Source organism: Myotis nattereri, assembly GCF_964212035.1.
Source record: "Myotis nattereri genome assembly, chromosome: 12".
NCBI lineage: Eukaryota > Metazoa > Chordata > Mammalia > Chiroptera > Vespertilionidae > Myotis > Myotis nattereri.
Window position 1 is genome coordinate 74146107 of NC_138087.1, and position 15556 is coordinate 74161662.

At 44.3% G+C, this 15556-nt stretch overlaps 1 protein-coding gene across 1 annotated transcript in view; it reads right to left on the reverse strand.

The window, feature by feature from the left end:
* The window catches only part of DENND1A (DENN domain containing 1A), a 465733-nt gene that overhangs the window by 41418 nt on the left and 408759 nt on the right, over positions 1-15556 (reverse strand). The window contains exons 17-19 of the mRNA XM_081104118.1: positions 14104-14175; positions 12347-12403; positions 4203-4334 (exon numbers count right to left, since the gene is read on the reverse strand). Coding sequence (XP_080960244.1) covers positions 4203-4334; positions 12347-12403; positions 14104-14175 — 261 coding nt within the window. The remainder of the gene's footprint in view (positions 1-4202; positions 4335-12346; positions 12404-14103; positions 14176-15556) is intronic.

Below are 15556 nucleotides of genomic sequence, written 5' to 3' on the forward strand. Positions count from 1 at the left end.
TGCCATAACCTGGGACCTCTGGCCCTGACCTCCCTGCCATGCCCTGACCTGCCATTATTCTTCAGTCCCCTCTTTATCTGGTGCCCTGGGTGACCTCTGACCTTGATTCTCAGCCATGCCTACTCTCTTGGTTTCATGATTTCCACAGCTCTGGGTGTAAACCTGTCCGCTATCAGACAAGAGAACAAAAGCTGGGCTAGCATCTCCTCTCTGGCCTCTGTGCCCAGTTTTCAATCTGATCTGTTGCCTTCTTTTAATAACAGTCTCCCGATTTCCTTTCTAGGGGCCACCCCGCCTTCACCTCTTAGGTATGTGTCTCAGGCAGGGCCTGCCCATGGTACACGGAGACTTGGCAGGATGTTTGGTTCTGAGGTGGGTGTATGATCAAAGTTGGTTTAATGAGTGAGTCCCATGCCTTGTGTGGAAGTCACCAGCAAGTGACACTCACTCTCCTGCTGGTCTGACACCTGGAGGGATGTAGTCTGAGGCCACTGCAGTCACCTTGCCACCAGAAGGGAGAGCCTGCCTGTAGAGGCTCCAGTAGAGGAGGCAAAGCCAAGAAATGTAGCAAAAAACTGGGCCCGATTGACATAACATGATACCCGGATCAAGCCATACATGAAGCCAACAATTTTTCTTTTGGATTTTATGTCTCTGCACCCCAAAGTACCCTAACTGACAGGTTCCAAGTATAGATCCTGCTTGTGGTCTTTGAGCTGGACTGGTTCCTGACACCCCCAATACTAGATTCTAGAATCTGTACTTCATCCTCTCTACCCACTGCCTCCACGGACGTGCCTCTCAGCAGTGAAATATTTGGGGGCATGGGGACTATGTTTGCTTTCTCTCTGTGAATGGTCTGTGTGTGTCTGTGAGTGTGTGCTGGCGTGTGTGTAATTTTTTGGCCACACCATTTGAAGGCAAGTTTCAGACTCCATGGTATTTCACCCCTAAAATACTTCAGTGGGTACCTCTTAGGAATGAAGATAAATCCCTAACAACCATGATGTTAACAATACATCTATCATATCACCTAACATCCTAGTCCATCTTCCAAGTTCCCCAAGAATGTCTTAAAAATCCAAATTAAGTTCATTCTTTGCATTGGTTATGTAGCTTAGTCTCTTTTACAGCTAAAAGCCTTGCTTTATTTGATATAAGTGAGGGACGCCAGGCCTTTCCTCTCCTCAACTGCTTATTTTTTCCAATAAATCTTTTTTTTTTTTGCAACATCTTTATTTGTGGAAAGAGATTATGAAGTAGTTTTTGGCTACTAATGGAATATTCATTCTTCTTCAAATGAACAGAATTATAAACATAACAACTGAAATAAAACAAACAAAAAAAACCTTGCTGGACACATAGCAAGTACCTCAGAATCAATCACTTATTAATCAATCTAAAAATCCACATCAATAATAAAATCCCAAGATGTTTACTGATTACCAAGCCCTGCAGTGAACTTTCCAGAGGCTCATATTCTTACGGGAGATGACAAGCACTAAAGCGATGATTACAAGGTTGTGTGAGACGCAGAGTATGTGCCAAGTTCCGGGGCTCTGCAGACAGGGGCACCCAGCTCCTCCCTGAAGCCTCTGCCTGGCGAGGGCGCTGCCGTGGGACTGTCCTGTGTCTCCGAGCTGGTGACGTGGCCCTGGCAGGTCCCTTCGGACCGTCCCTGAGCTCTAGTTTTGGGACCATAGAATGCCGGTAATGATCCCTTCCTCCAAGGGCTACAGCAGAGGGGACACATGTTTCCAGAGGAGAATGTATACTGTTGGGGCTGAGTGTTTAGGTGATACATGGATAGGCACTTAGAAAAAATTTTTTATATGCCTTAGAAAAAACTTGGACTAGTATATCAACCCTATGATTTTACCAACGTCGTCGCTTAAGAGGAGGCTAAGGTATAGATGTCGGGTCTGAGTCTGTTTAAAGGAAAATATCAAATAAAAAAGTAGTGCAGGTGGTAGGAGAGTGTGGCAGAATTTCTGAAGTGGAACCCAAAAGGTTGTTCTTTGAGAAGAACGTCAAGCCCCTAAAATTCAGGCCTGCCAGTAGCAGGTGCTCTTGAAACGCTATCTGTCCCGGTCGACGGCCCATCAAACCAGGGGAAGGACTGAAGGACAGCCTTGCTGGGGGCAAAGCTGGAAAGAGTTAAAAGAAAGGGCCGGCGTTTCCCGGCCCATCCCCCCAGCAGCTAATCTGTCAGCTAATGAAGAAGCAGTGGCGGCACAAGTGAGCTCGCAGGCAGTTCACTTACAGCAAACTGATTAGGAATGTTCAACCAACAGCAGACTGTGGACCTTTCCAGAGAAAATAAATAGAGTGTAGACTGTATGCAAATGTGTTTGTCACTTTGACAGCACGTCTCAATTAAGGCATCTCGCGGCTGCGGGTAGGCTCTGCGGTTGCAGCTGTAAGGGAGAGCCCGCTGCATGGCTGATACTCAGGGCTTGACCTTAATCCGCATGCATGCATTAAAAAAACCCCTGCCTTCCTGTACACTTGCATAATGCTGGCAGCCACGTGAGGGAGGTGACAAACGGGGAAAAAAGCCACTTTCATCCTCTCCAGTTTACAGACCTGTGAAGGCACAGACAGCTCTTATTTCAACAGAGTTTGGGGTGGCTTTTTTAATTGTTTGTCCCCCATCCGCGCGCGCACACACACACTCTTATTCTGCATTTAGCTGGGAATGACATTAAAGCATCTCTACTTCTTCCTGAAATGGAAAGAAGGTCTCTCTCCATTTCAAACAGGGCCTCCTTTTTTTGTGTTTCGAAAATGGAATGTTTAACACCATGAAATCCCTCTCCCCCGCCCCCTTTCTCTGTAATGGGCTCCAAACTCCAGCAAGGGGCTCTTTTCATGGGAAGGTTCGCGTGTGCAGGAATGAGGACAAAGGAAGGCAGGAAGCTGGCTCTGGAAGGCCACGCTGGCGACAACGGCCGGCTTTCAGCAAACCGAGCCAGGGAACTGGGGCCTGCGCTGTGATGAGGCAGCTCTTCAGGGGTGCAAACATCAACGAAATTTGAAGAGAATTATTAAGCAAGTGAGCTCTGCCCCATGGACACTTCTCTCTTATGCTATATTTAAATTTTTATAATATTCCTTTTAAGTGTAAAATCAGAAAAGGAGTGGCAAACCTCTCCAAGTTTAAGATGTATGAATATATTATCTAAAAACATTGATTACAGAGGAAGATTCTTATGTTTTAACAAACTCACACCTTACAATCATAACCCACAGCAACAATTAGTTCCCTTAATTTCTAAATAGCTCTATGCCAGGTACACGGTAGGCACTTGATAAAATGTCTGTTATAAACAAACATTTTAAATGTGTGCTTCTAGCTCCTTTATGTGATAAAACAGCAATCATATTTAAAATAAAATCATAAAGACTATTTAAATTATGCCTCATCTAATCAATGGCTAAAGAATCAGGTGATTTAAGATTAAATAACCTTGCAGATTCTTATTACAGTCATATCTTGTTAATGGAGCCATTTCTTAGAAACCAAAAAATTATGACTTTTGCTAATCAAGAGTAGTAGAGGGTACACAATCTTTTTCAACCAAAAATATAAGCACCGATAAGATATGGATAAAAAAAAATTCAGTTCCTATACAGCGTATAATGTTTTACTTAAGAGAGAGAAAAAAATCAAGCAGTCAAATTTTCAAATGCTCACTCAGGTCGCTGAAATAGTTGGCTACAGAATCGAGCACCTAGAACAGTAGTGCAGTGTTTACTGTGAGAAGGAGAACTCCCGATATTGATTTTCAGGAAGTACATTAATAAAGAACTCCTAATTGATTTTTTTTAAGACTTCGCTTGTTGCCTTTCATTTGAAGGTGCAAAGAAGGGCCTGGGATGCTAAAGTGTTCTAATGAGATGCTTAGCTGACAGAGGCACCTTAAAAGAAGTGCCTGGGGTGGGAGGCGGCAGCTGCATTTAATGACTTCATTCCAGAGTTCAGCGAGTTTATGACCAGAGCCATGCTGTCTCCTCAAAGTTTTTGAAAATCCCCCTTCAAAACATGTTTGCTCCAAATAGACACTGGAAGATGTGCAAACTCCATGGGATTGTTTTAGCAAAGAGAGCTGAAACGAAAAAGCGCCGGCTGTATGCGCCACAGCTTCTGCTGAAAAGCAAAGCAAAGCAAACCCAGACCAGTCAGAGGCCAGGGTACATACCTGTCCGAAGTGGACTGTGATTGGCCTTCGGTCTTCTCGGAGCTTGGGGTCCTTGGCCTCCACTAGTGGGGACGGCACAGTCTTTGGTAGCTGCTCTTCCAAAGTGGGGGCACAGCCATTCTCGGTGATGTCCTGCAGGGAGAAGCCAGCCAGGAGTTGGTGACGGGGTCTTGGCACCTGCCCCGAGCACAGGTGCTCCCTCCAACCTCAAGGCTCAGAGCCAGGCCATGGAACTCCCTCTGGGCCACTCAGAGCCCATCTTCCTGCTAGCGATGAAGGAACTGGAAGGCTAACTTGGCTGTTTGACTTTTAAGGGCTGGAGAAACCCAAACCATGGACATTAAATTACAAAGACAACATAGTAATTCACAAACTGCGGGGAGGAAACCTTTCATTCTACTACTTTACAGGGCTGTTTTCATTTTTACATATTAACGTTGCCCTCATGCAGACATTTAAAAATTACTTGCAATCACAGCTCGTGCATAACTTCACATTCTATTTTTCCTCCTATATCATAAGCATCTCCATGGTGTTGCATAGTCATTATAAGGATAATTTTAATGGATACATGGTATTTCATTGAATGACCATACGGTTATTTAATAAACCATCTTACTACATCAAACATTTATGCTCTTACTTTCCCCCTAAACACCACAGTGATAAACATCGCAGTTTTTCTTTCTTTTGGATTATTTAACAGAAATCTTTAGGAATGACATTACTAGGTCAAAAGATGAAACCATTTTTAAGGCTTTTTATTCATTCTAACAATTTGCTTTCCAATTTACACCACTACCAGCAATGGCAGCGCTAAGAGTTTCACAGTACTCGTTAGCCTTATCATTTTAAATATGTATTGCTAATTTAAGAGGTGAAAAAATGAGACCTCATTGTTGTTTTAATTTGCATTACTTTGATTATTTGAGAGTGTGGACATTTCTTCCACATTTGTTTACCGGTGATGTTACTGTTTGTGAAAATGATGTGTTCATGCTCCCTCTTTCTTAGCCCTAATCTTTCTGGCAGAGAATGAAGAGATGGAAGTCTGAGTTAGGATTCTATGACTTGGAGAAAATTTAGGTTGCCAAAGTAATGTTTTTAAATTAAATTTACATTTAATTTGTGCTTCTGATGAGTAAAGTCAAATTAAAGAAAGGAAAAGCCCGAATGTGCGGCTCCTCTGGCAGCTGCCAGTAGCTGACGGCGCACAGGGTTCTTGGGGATGTGTGGGTGGTGCCCATTTGTGTGCGGAGGACCACATGATTCATTCAAGCCATGACATTGCTCATCTTCAATGAAGCAAGGCAGAGAATCAATGTACAAACAAGATACATTTAAATTGTTATTTTTCGCCAAGTAAAAATAACTTATAGAAATAATAAATACAACTTCCAATTCTTTTAATTACCAAAACAAATACACATTTTGGTTAACAAAACACACACCTTAGCGCTCATTAAATTTTGCATATAAGGACTTAACCATTGATTGCTCTTAACTTTTTAGCCAGATAGAGAATGGGACACTTAGAGGAACAGGGTCCCTTACTGAATAATAATGCATTAAGGATGAAACATATGTAGCATCTAAGAACTTCAGTCTCCTCATGTGTAAAATGGGGATATGGTAGCTATGAGGAGTAAAGGGTAAAGTAACATAAAAGCGCCTAGAGCATTAATAATGGACTGTATATGGTACTCAATAAGCTATAGGAATGTGTGTGTGTGTGTGTGAAGTCAACCCACACATCCAGCTGCAGTCTCTATACTTCTTGATAACAACACAGGGGATGAGTACCTCTTGGTTTGGCAGGCAGGGCTCACATCAAGAGGCCCACAAATCTTAGCCTGGCTGAGGCTCAGTGATGAGAGAGGTTGCCGACAGCCAATTAGAAATGGCTCTTTTGGAAAGGGGCTGCCCTAAGGTGCTCAGGTCAAGTGGAACAAAGATGGGGAGGGACCCCTTCTGTGCCAGAAAGTAACAAAGGGCAAAAGGGGGATTTTGGATCCAGTGGGGTTACCCAGAGGACAGACACAAGAAGTTGAGTAAAGCCAAACAGTAAAAAAATAAAAAAATAAATAAATAAAAAATAAATGAAAATCACTTTTTGTTTAGGAAAAATATTGCAAGTGTGTGTGAGTGATTGGCTGGAAAAAGAAAAAAAGAAAAAGAAATAGAGCAGTTAGGTACCATGGTAAAAAAATACTGATGATGATAAAAATTATAAGATGATACAGAGCTATTTTTAAAAAGGATGTGGTAGTTTTTAGGAAAATGTCTTAGTTTAAGCTTATAGGTAATACAAACATTGTCTTCTGGTTTTGTTTTTCACCACTAGTAGCTGTCTGATCTTTCCAATTCACTCAATCTCTCTGCAACCTATTTCTTTATTTTTACAATGGGGAGACCACCTCCTGCTTGGGAAACTTCAAAGCCAGTGGGACAATGGGCTAAATGAGATGAGATGTGAGGAAGCTTTAAAAAATGTTACAATGCTGTGCAAATTGAAAGTTAAATCCTTATTCCTGCCAAATGGGAAGCACACCATCTAAAAAGAGCTGCCCTGTGGTGAGCACCTCCTACTGGCGGGCACTGTTCCAGTCCCTTGACCCTCACTATCACACTTAGTTTCCACAACAACCAAGAGGTAACAGGAGGATCATGCTTTTATAGGCGAGGAGACAGGGCTCAGAGAGGGCAACTTCCTCAAGGCCACACAGCTAGAAAGAGGAAGAACCCAGAGTTGTCTGATTTCTGGCATTTAAATCCTTCCAACCTTAACAGCAAGTGAAGGTTTCCTGGGTTCAGGAGGTGCTCAGCAAGTCATCAGCTGTGCTCGCCTTCTCAGAAACCTCTTTTCTTACACGACCCTGTGCTGCCATGCCTTCTAATGGGTACTTATTTATCTTCTTATCCCTATAGACTGCGAATTCCTTGGGGTTTGGGTTCTCTGCCCCAGAGCCTGGAATATAGTACATGTTTTCTAATAAATCTTTGTAAAGTTAGAGTTGCACATTTGGAAGGCAAATGTGTCCAATATACAAATGTGCTTGTGCGTCAAAAAGTAGTGCAGCATATTAATTTTATTTAGAGGACCCGAAGGTGCGAAAGACTTCTTGCAAAGTCCCAAGGCTTGCCCTACCAATTTATTAACGTTGGCACTATACCTTCCACCTGGGGAAGGACAACAGCTTCCTCCCTGGAGAGCAGAGTGTGGGAGGAGCCCTAGCAAAGAAAGAAATAGGGCCAGTTCACATCCTCTGTTGCTAGCAGAGGTCTTACACATAGTAGGGATCCAATAACAGCAAGTCTTGCTCCCCAGGGTTAAATACATTGTGGTCTAAGTGCTAACTGAGAAGCTGCCAGCAGAGGGGATGGGAAAAAGGCTGTCTCAGATCCTTCTGGTGGGAATACAATGTATATCAAAACCCTAAAAGAGGTGCATGTCCCTTGACCCATTAATTTAATTTCTAGATATTTATACTGATGAAATAATTAAGAATTCCTGCAAAGTTTTATCTATGAAGATATTTGCCTAGACAAAATTGGAACTAACTTAAGTATCTAACAATGAGATTGATTAAATCATGTATGTATGTCCCTCAGACAAAATTTTAGGTACCTATTTAAAACAATGACATGTGGAAGAAATAGTTAGTGGTCTGGGAAATGTTTAGCACATAGTTAAGTGAAAATGCAGGTTAAAAAATGAGATAATTTTCTTCATTTGTCTGATTAGGTTAATTTTCTTCAATTAACATGCTTTCTGTTTATAAACGGAAAACATACTGACCATCAAAATGTCATTTTAATGAAGGGAAATCAAGAAGCGGACAGGAGGGGCAAATCTTCCTTCCTGAAGGGTCACACAGAGACACTAGACAGAGCTATAGATCAGAGGCCACCACAGCATGGCATCTCCCAGATGCAGGGTCAGCATTTGCTTAAGTCCTTGGACAGAGTGCCCATGAGAAGGCAGGAGGTAGGAGCCTGGAGGAGGAAGGGGCTCTCTGTGGCCTTGGGTAGGAGCCTGGTGTGGGTTGGGCATGGAGGAAGCTCAAGCTATGACTTCATGAGGCAGAGATGTGAGCAGAGTGCTCCGAGCCGACGGGAGCTAGAAGCACAGCTAGTTGAGCGGTGGATGGCAGCTGGAGCACTCCAAGAACCACCTGGTCAAGGAGGTGGGAGGTGTGAAACGTATGAAAGGTTTTAACCTGGGGAGTGACTCGGTCATAGCTGTGTTCTAGAAAGATTGCTCTGGTGGCTGTGTGGATGACCAAAAGGGAGGTGATCTCATGCCAACCTCAGGGCATGTGCACCCGGGAGTGTGGGCGGACGGGCTGCTCCAGATGTGGGACATGAGAACTGGACAGGATGGAAAACTAATTAACTGAGTGGTTACTAAGTTTTGCTGTTAAAATCCCTTACCTCTTCTAATCCTTAGAACAATCCAGTAAAAATCTCTCTCTCCTAGTTTATAGATGAGAGAAACTAGCTTCACAGAAATGAGGTAAATTACTCCAGGTCACACAGTTAATATCTTATACAACCAGCACTGACTCTAGCTCGTCCCGCCTCAGGAGCCCAAACATCTGGCCACAGGTTGGGGGTTTAAAGAGCCCGAGTGTGTGAGGTGGGGGCTTCCCATCTCCGACTCAGATTGCTGGTCTGCATTTTCGGATTCGGGCGGTGCCCTTCTTTTCTAGTCTACTTCACACCACAGCAAATGCAAATTAAAATATGAATACTGATGTCAAAACAATAGCCAAAGCTGGAATTTCTGTGATGGAGACGGCGGCGTAATGTGTCTGGAGACCAGGAGCTGACAGTTGTGTGTTAAGGTGTGAAAATGTCTGTCCTACAAGTATCTACCTGATCTCCCTGCCCCCGCCACGTGCTTACTCACTCCTTTCAATACACTGGGGAACATTGGGCCAGAGTCTCAAGCCTTTGCTAACCCAATGGTGAGTCTGCTCCTTTTAATCAAAGAAACTAAATTAACAAGCTTGATGAATCTTTTGAAGATTTAGAAAGATCAAAGATTTAGAGACTTTAAAAGGGGCCGTGAAATGGACCCATTTGATGAAATCATTTTGATACTGAAGAAAAAAAGATCATTTTTCAGGGATTCCACAATCGCTCCCCCGCACCCCCCCCCCCACCCCAATGGAGACCTTACTGCCCTGCAGGTGAGGAGGAACAGGGCATTCTGATGCCAGCCTGCAGGGTGCTGTGATTGGGTGCAATCTGGTGACAATCACGAGCCCCACCAGGTGGCCTTCTTATCCAGGTCGGGCAGAAGATGCTGGGGTGTGGGGCATGGGAAGTGCTCTATTCTCCCTTTAGGAAGCAACGCCTGGGTAGCATCTTTGCCATTTCTCTTCTTCCTCATTTTGAGCAAGTCAGACTTCAAAGGAGGCCAAGCTGTGGAAGAACTTGACTACCTTGCTCCATTTACCCAGAGAAATAAGTTATCCATCCTTCTTTTTTTGTTGTTGGGCTGAAGCAGAGCAGGTGTGAATAAAGCCACGCTACAGTATCTATGACAATTATTTGCCAGTGGTCACACGGATACCCTGAAAGCTCCTGCTTCAGATGCTTTGAAAATCGACAGCACAAATGAACAAGGGAAGGAGAAGGGGCCCTGCTCAGCCATATTAGAGATGGACCCTTCACATACCACGGTGACCTCTCCGCAGGTCGGCCCCACACTTTCTATTTGCAATTCAAACCCCAGGCGAGAGCACAGAGGGCAAGACTGGGTTCTTGATTATATCTGCGAGGTCACCATTGCTATGCAGCTGGAGGAGGCCAGGTGGCAATCCAGTACATTTGAAAATTGGATCTTTGTTGGGAACTGCTTCAGTTTCATAGCAGAAACCAAACTTGATGTGTCTGCATTAGACGTGTGTGAGAGCCACATAAGTATGTTGCCATTGCAGGGGGGTGAGGGTGGGGGGGGGGGAGCGCGAGGGAGGGGAACAAGAAAGCCCAGGAAGTATTTCCTACAGCAGTGAGGGGGTCAGAGGGAGCAAAATCCGACATTAGCTCGAGAAAGGAAGCTGGGAGCTCCGCAGAAGACCAGGTCCTGTCTGCACTGAACAATGCTAGTTTCAATGACAAAAGAGCTCCTCCAAGCACCACGGCAAAGTAGCAGGTCTGGAGAGAGCTGTAAGACGGAAGGGGGAAGTGAAAATTGAAAAGGGAGCACTAATGGATCTGTCAACAGTCCTATGGTGACAACCACGTTTCTATAAAATGCCTTCACCATCTGTGTCACCTGAAATGTACTGACACTCTATAGAGCACTACCTCCTGAAGCTATTCTGGAAAAGGCTGGCAGGGGGAAGAGGAGAAGGAGGAGAAAGTCTGCTTCAGATACCATCCAGGAAAGAAAGGACAGGGAGGAGGTGGCAGGGAAGGAGAGAGAGATCTAGATTGTTTAAGTGAACCTTTAAACAACAGCATCAAAACCCGAGCTTAACCAGTTATTTGCAGAAATGCTATGTATCATGAAAAGGGGGTTTTCTTAATGCTCACATGTACGTGGAGGGAAGCAATGGCTTGTGGGGCGCAGATCTGGCCAGTGAGGCCCATCTGTCCCCTGCCTGAGGAGGGACTCCTTCCTTTGCTTACTTTCAGTAACATTCTAACAGCAGCTGGGGCCTGGGCTTTAGTCGTTAGGAGGGAAATCTGGTGCAAGTCCCCCCCCCCCCCCCCCCCTCCCTGCCACTCCATTTTATACTTGCAATCCAATTCAGTTACATGCGGCTGGGACAGGAGATAAAAATATATATATTTAGGTACTTAAGTAACATCCGAGTAAAGAATTCGACCTGCCAGTCTCGGGCAGGGTGCACCAGACCATGGTTAAGGTCTACCTGGATTTACATGACAAGATTTTTATTTCTGGACTTGTATCTTAGCTGCTAAAAATTCACTCTCAGCTGAAACTAAGAATTTAAAATGCTTAGAGCAAATTATTTTGCGATTAAAAGCAAGGAACCAATTCCTTTGACCATTTCAAGTTAATGAGAGGTCCTTTCTGACTTCGTAAAATTAAAACTGCTTTTATTTTTAAAAAACTGCCGAGATAGACAAAGGCCCTTATTAGAGAGGTACATTTGGGGTGTGTAGGATAATGAAGGTAGTGATCCCAAACATCTTTTGGCAAACAAAACAATTGTTTCAGGAAGGCAGTATGAAATACTGTGGTGGTAAGAGCAGAGATGCTGGATATAATGGATCTGGAATCTAACCCTGGCTCAGCCAGCCTCAAACAGTGTGACCCATGGGCAGATGACTTCACCTTTGAGCTGTAGTCCCCTTACACATAAAATAGGAATAATACCCCCAGGGTGGTTCTAAGGATTCGATATGAAAGCCCCTGGCCTAGACCATCCTTAGTGCTTAATGAAGATGGCAGCAATAACAATGATGAGACATTCATAATAATATGAAAATGTCCTCTCTGTTACACTCACCTCCCTGTACAATCTAGAGAATCAAGTGGAAGGACTCTTAATCAGGATATAGCCTGTATGATTTTGTACAATTTTACTGATAGTCCAAAAAGACCGTCAGAGCCCCACTCTGTCCGCGCCCCGCCCCCACCCCAAAAAGTATCTCAAACACAAACTGCTGGGCTCCTCTGGGTAAAACCACCACTGTGGGGAGAGCCCGCAGTGTCCTCCTCAAACCCACCCTTTGTGCCCTGTGTCTGCACAGCGGCCACGTGCATGCCAGAACCACGGCATCCTTTCTCTGAAGATGCGCCTGGGTTTGGGTTACAGCTGGTCCCAGGTCAGTTGTAGGAGGGAGTGGTGCTGAGATGGGGATACCAAGCCAATTTCTGGGTGGGCCCCGAGCCCAGTGGGGTGGGGAAGGGATAGACCAACAATGGTAACTTGCAACTTGCTTGCCTTTGTGGGTTTAAGCCAGAGTCTTAATGATATTTGAAGACAGTTTTTGTCTGTGAATATTTATAACAGTGTGAGAACTCCCAGACAGCTGGTAATGCATTTTGAAGTGTGCTAACAACACCGTATCAAACAGCCTCTATTGATCACATCATACTTTTTTGTGGCCACGCGTTTCATACACGGTGCTTATACATTTTGAATAAGAACTTCAAGTACCTTTTGCTTCAAGCGGTTTTTCACCTCTTTTATTCCCATTTTTGCATGATCTTTTGCCTGCATGAAAAATTAATTTAAGTTAAGGTTCCCTTTCTGTTCCCAGCAGGGACTATGCTTGATTTCAGTCCGTTGTGAATCACCTTCTCTGATTACTAGAAAGAAAGGAAAAATGGGATCATCAAGTTGAAAACATAATGGCTATGAAAACAAATACAATGTTAAAAGGTTAAAAAAAAGCCTTTAAAGAGGCTACAGAGATTTTATTTTTTGCATTTTGATGGCACCGATATCCCCCCTACCCCCGCCCCTTTCTGCTCTCTATAATTATGTATCTCAGCAGCCTGACAGCGACCAGTAAGAGTTGAGCAGCGTTTCTGGCTGCAAGATTCAGGGTCGATTCCATTTCACCAGGGCAGAGCCTTGGGACCGGCTTTCTGGCCAGGCAGAATGGCCTGAGCGGACGCATGACTGGGGTTCTCCAGAGCCATTTCTTACATCTCATTTCGACAGACACCCTGGCTTTTATTTTCTGTCACTTTAGACCTGCGTGGTTCTGTTGGCAGCCACCTCTCTGTTAAAATAACTACAATTTAAGCACAGAAAGGACTAACGAAATTAAAAATGGACATAATAGAAAACCACCCCAGTTAAGCAGCTCAGAGTCAAATCAGAAGCAAGAGAAATCACGAGAAACAAATACTTGAAGCTTGTAAAAGATGCAGCACCGGGAACGGACGTGTTCTACTTCCACGCTGCTGTGTGCACGAGTTTCACAAACAGTGCATTTCCTTTAGGATAGTGATGAGAGACGATGAGAATTTGGGACAAAAATTAGGGGGTGTCTCCCACCATGAACACTCTTCAGTAACCTGCAAAGGAGCTGCTTTATTTTGGCATAATAATGGGGATACACAAGAAAGGTTTGCTAGAACACCCGAGGGACCATGCCTTCAGGTCTCAGGGACACTGGCATGGAGCAGCCAGAATTTTAGTTACCCAGCCTACATTTTAAAAGCTAAAACCAGTAGCCTCCCATTTCTCTCTTGTGGCAACTGTAGGCAAAATACTTTAAATTAAAAATGTCACTTGCCTGTCCCTGGCCAGTTTGGCTCAGCAGTTAGAGCATCAGCCCATAGACTGAAGGATCATAGGTTCAATTCCTGGTCAAGGGCACATACTCTGGTTGTAGGTTCAATCCCTGGCCCTGCTTGGGGTGCATGCAGGAGGCAACCAATCTCTCTCTCTCTCTCTCTCTCTCTCAAAAAAAAAAAAATCAATGGAAAAAATATCCTCCAGTGAGGATTGAAAAAAAAAAGTCACTGGTGGCCTGGTCATAAAATAGCAACATTAAATTACACTAAAAGCACTGAGAGCTTCAGGAACAGTGCAGCAGCTGAGTCACCTCTGTAGATAGGATCCGGTGAGTTTAAGAGCTGCGTCATGCTGCCCAGACAACATGGCTCAGTGGTTGAGCATTGACCTATGAACCAGGAGGTCACAGCTTGATTACTGGTCAGGGCACATGCCTGGGTTGTGGGCTCAATCCCCAGTGTTAGGCTTGCAAGAGGCAGCCATTCAATGATTCCCTCTCAGCATTTATGTTTCTCTCTCTCTCTCCCTCCCTATCCCTTCCTCTCTGATATCTATCTATCTATCTATCTATCTATCTATCTATCTATTTATTTCAGAAATATATAGGTGAATTGCATGCTAAGGAGCAGATCTGTTTGGGTCCTGAGACCAAGACCAGTACTTACAAACTTATAGACAGTCTTCATGGCTGGGTTTGCTTTCGTTTTCACAGTATTCAGAATTGCTCCACTTCCTTTCTATAATAAAAATGTCAATTAGTAATTTGGACTGAAGATGTAGTAGGCCAACACCAACAAAAACCTCTTCTCTTTAATCAAGTTAAGCAACACTTCAAGAGTGTAATTTAATTAGAGAAATAGAAATAGGCTTGGATGGTAACTGGTCCCAGGCAATTAGTTATGGCCATGGCAGAATCACTATGGGTGCTGGGGTGGGGGATGGGGATAGTGATAATGAGCTGAGGGGGACTCTAGGCTCAGTACTTGGCTTGGCACCTGCCCACTGGCTGGAAGGAAAGCTCGTCACAGGCTCTCTGAGGTAAGGGCTTCGAGATAGTCTAGTCACCAGTACAGCACTGCGGTGATTTTCATAACAATGGACTCTGTGGCTAACACCAAGCCGGGGCAGAAAACTGGGGCCTGATTAGCAGCACTCCTGGCTACTCTGGAAATATGCCACCCTCAGCCATGCACCTTCCTTTGTTCACCTTGTGCTGTTTTTTTAATCACTTTGGTATGCTGCCTTCCTTAACATCTAGAGCTTGAGAAAGGGAAAGACTGAAGAACCATAAATATTAATCATGGCTTTAGTAGAAATTCAACATACTGATTCGTTGGCTAAGTTTCTCTAGGTGAGCAGGGGAAGAAGGGAAAACCGAGAAGGAGGAGGGGGCAGGAAGGCTTTCCCAGCACATGAAGGGGACAATGAATGGGTATGAAGCACACAGACAGATAGGCCCAGGCACTGTGAGGGCTCACCGAGGGGATTCCCTGTGCTAGTCTCTGAGGGTACTGAGCACCAGAGGGCTGGTCTCTGCCTTCAAAGACCTCCAGTCCAGGGAGTATACCAGGGTAAGCATCTTCACCCTGAGGTGGTGAGAGCTGTGCTGACTGTGTGCACAGCAGTGTGGAGGAAGCTCATCGTTTGCAAGGTCAGAGAAGGTCTTAGAGAATGAAACATTTGGCCTGGTTCATGAAGGATGAGCAGGAGTTCATGTGGGGATAGGAAGGGTAAGAACATCCTAGGGGTAGGAAATAGCACAAGCACAAGGGCAGAAGCGGACAGGCCAGGGTGTCTGTGAGTGACAAGTGCTCCATGTATCATGGGAGGGATGGCGATTGGGGGCCAGATGGGGTCAGCTTTCGAAGGCCAGGATCAGGAGTCTAAACTCTAGAGGATTTTTAATAAAATGCATCAAATAATCAGATCGGTAGTGGCTCGGAAAGATAATTCCAACAGACCCGAATAAAGAGAGGCAGGACCCAGTGAATATATGAAAGAATAAGATATAGTAATGTAGTTAATGGGATCAACTTTTAGCACAATTTTGGAAGACTGTCCATATTAGAAATTTTGAGCTTTAATTAAAAACATTACAATTTGACCTAGAAAGCATTC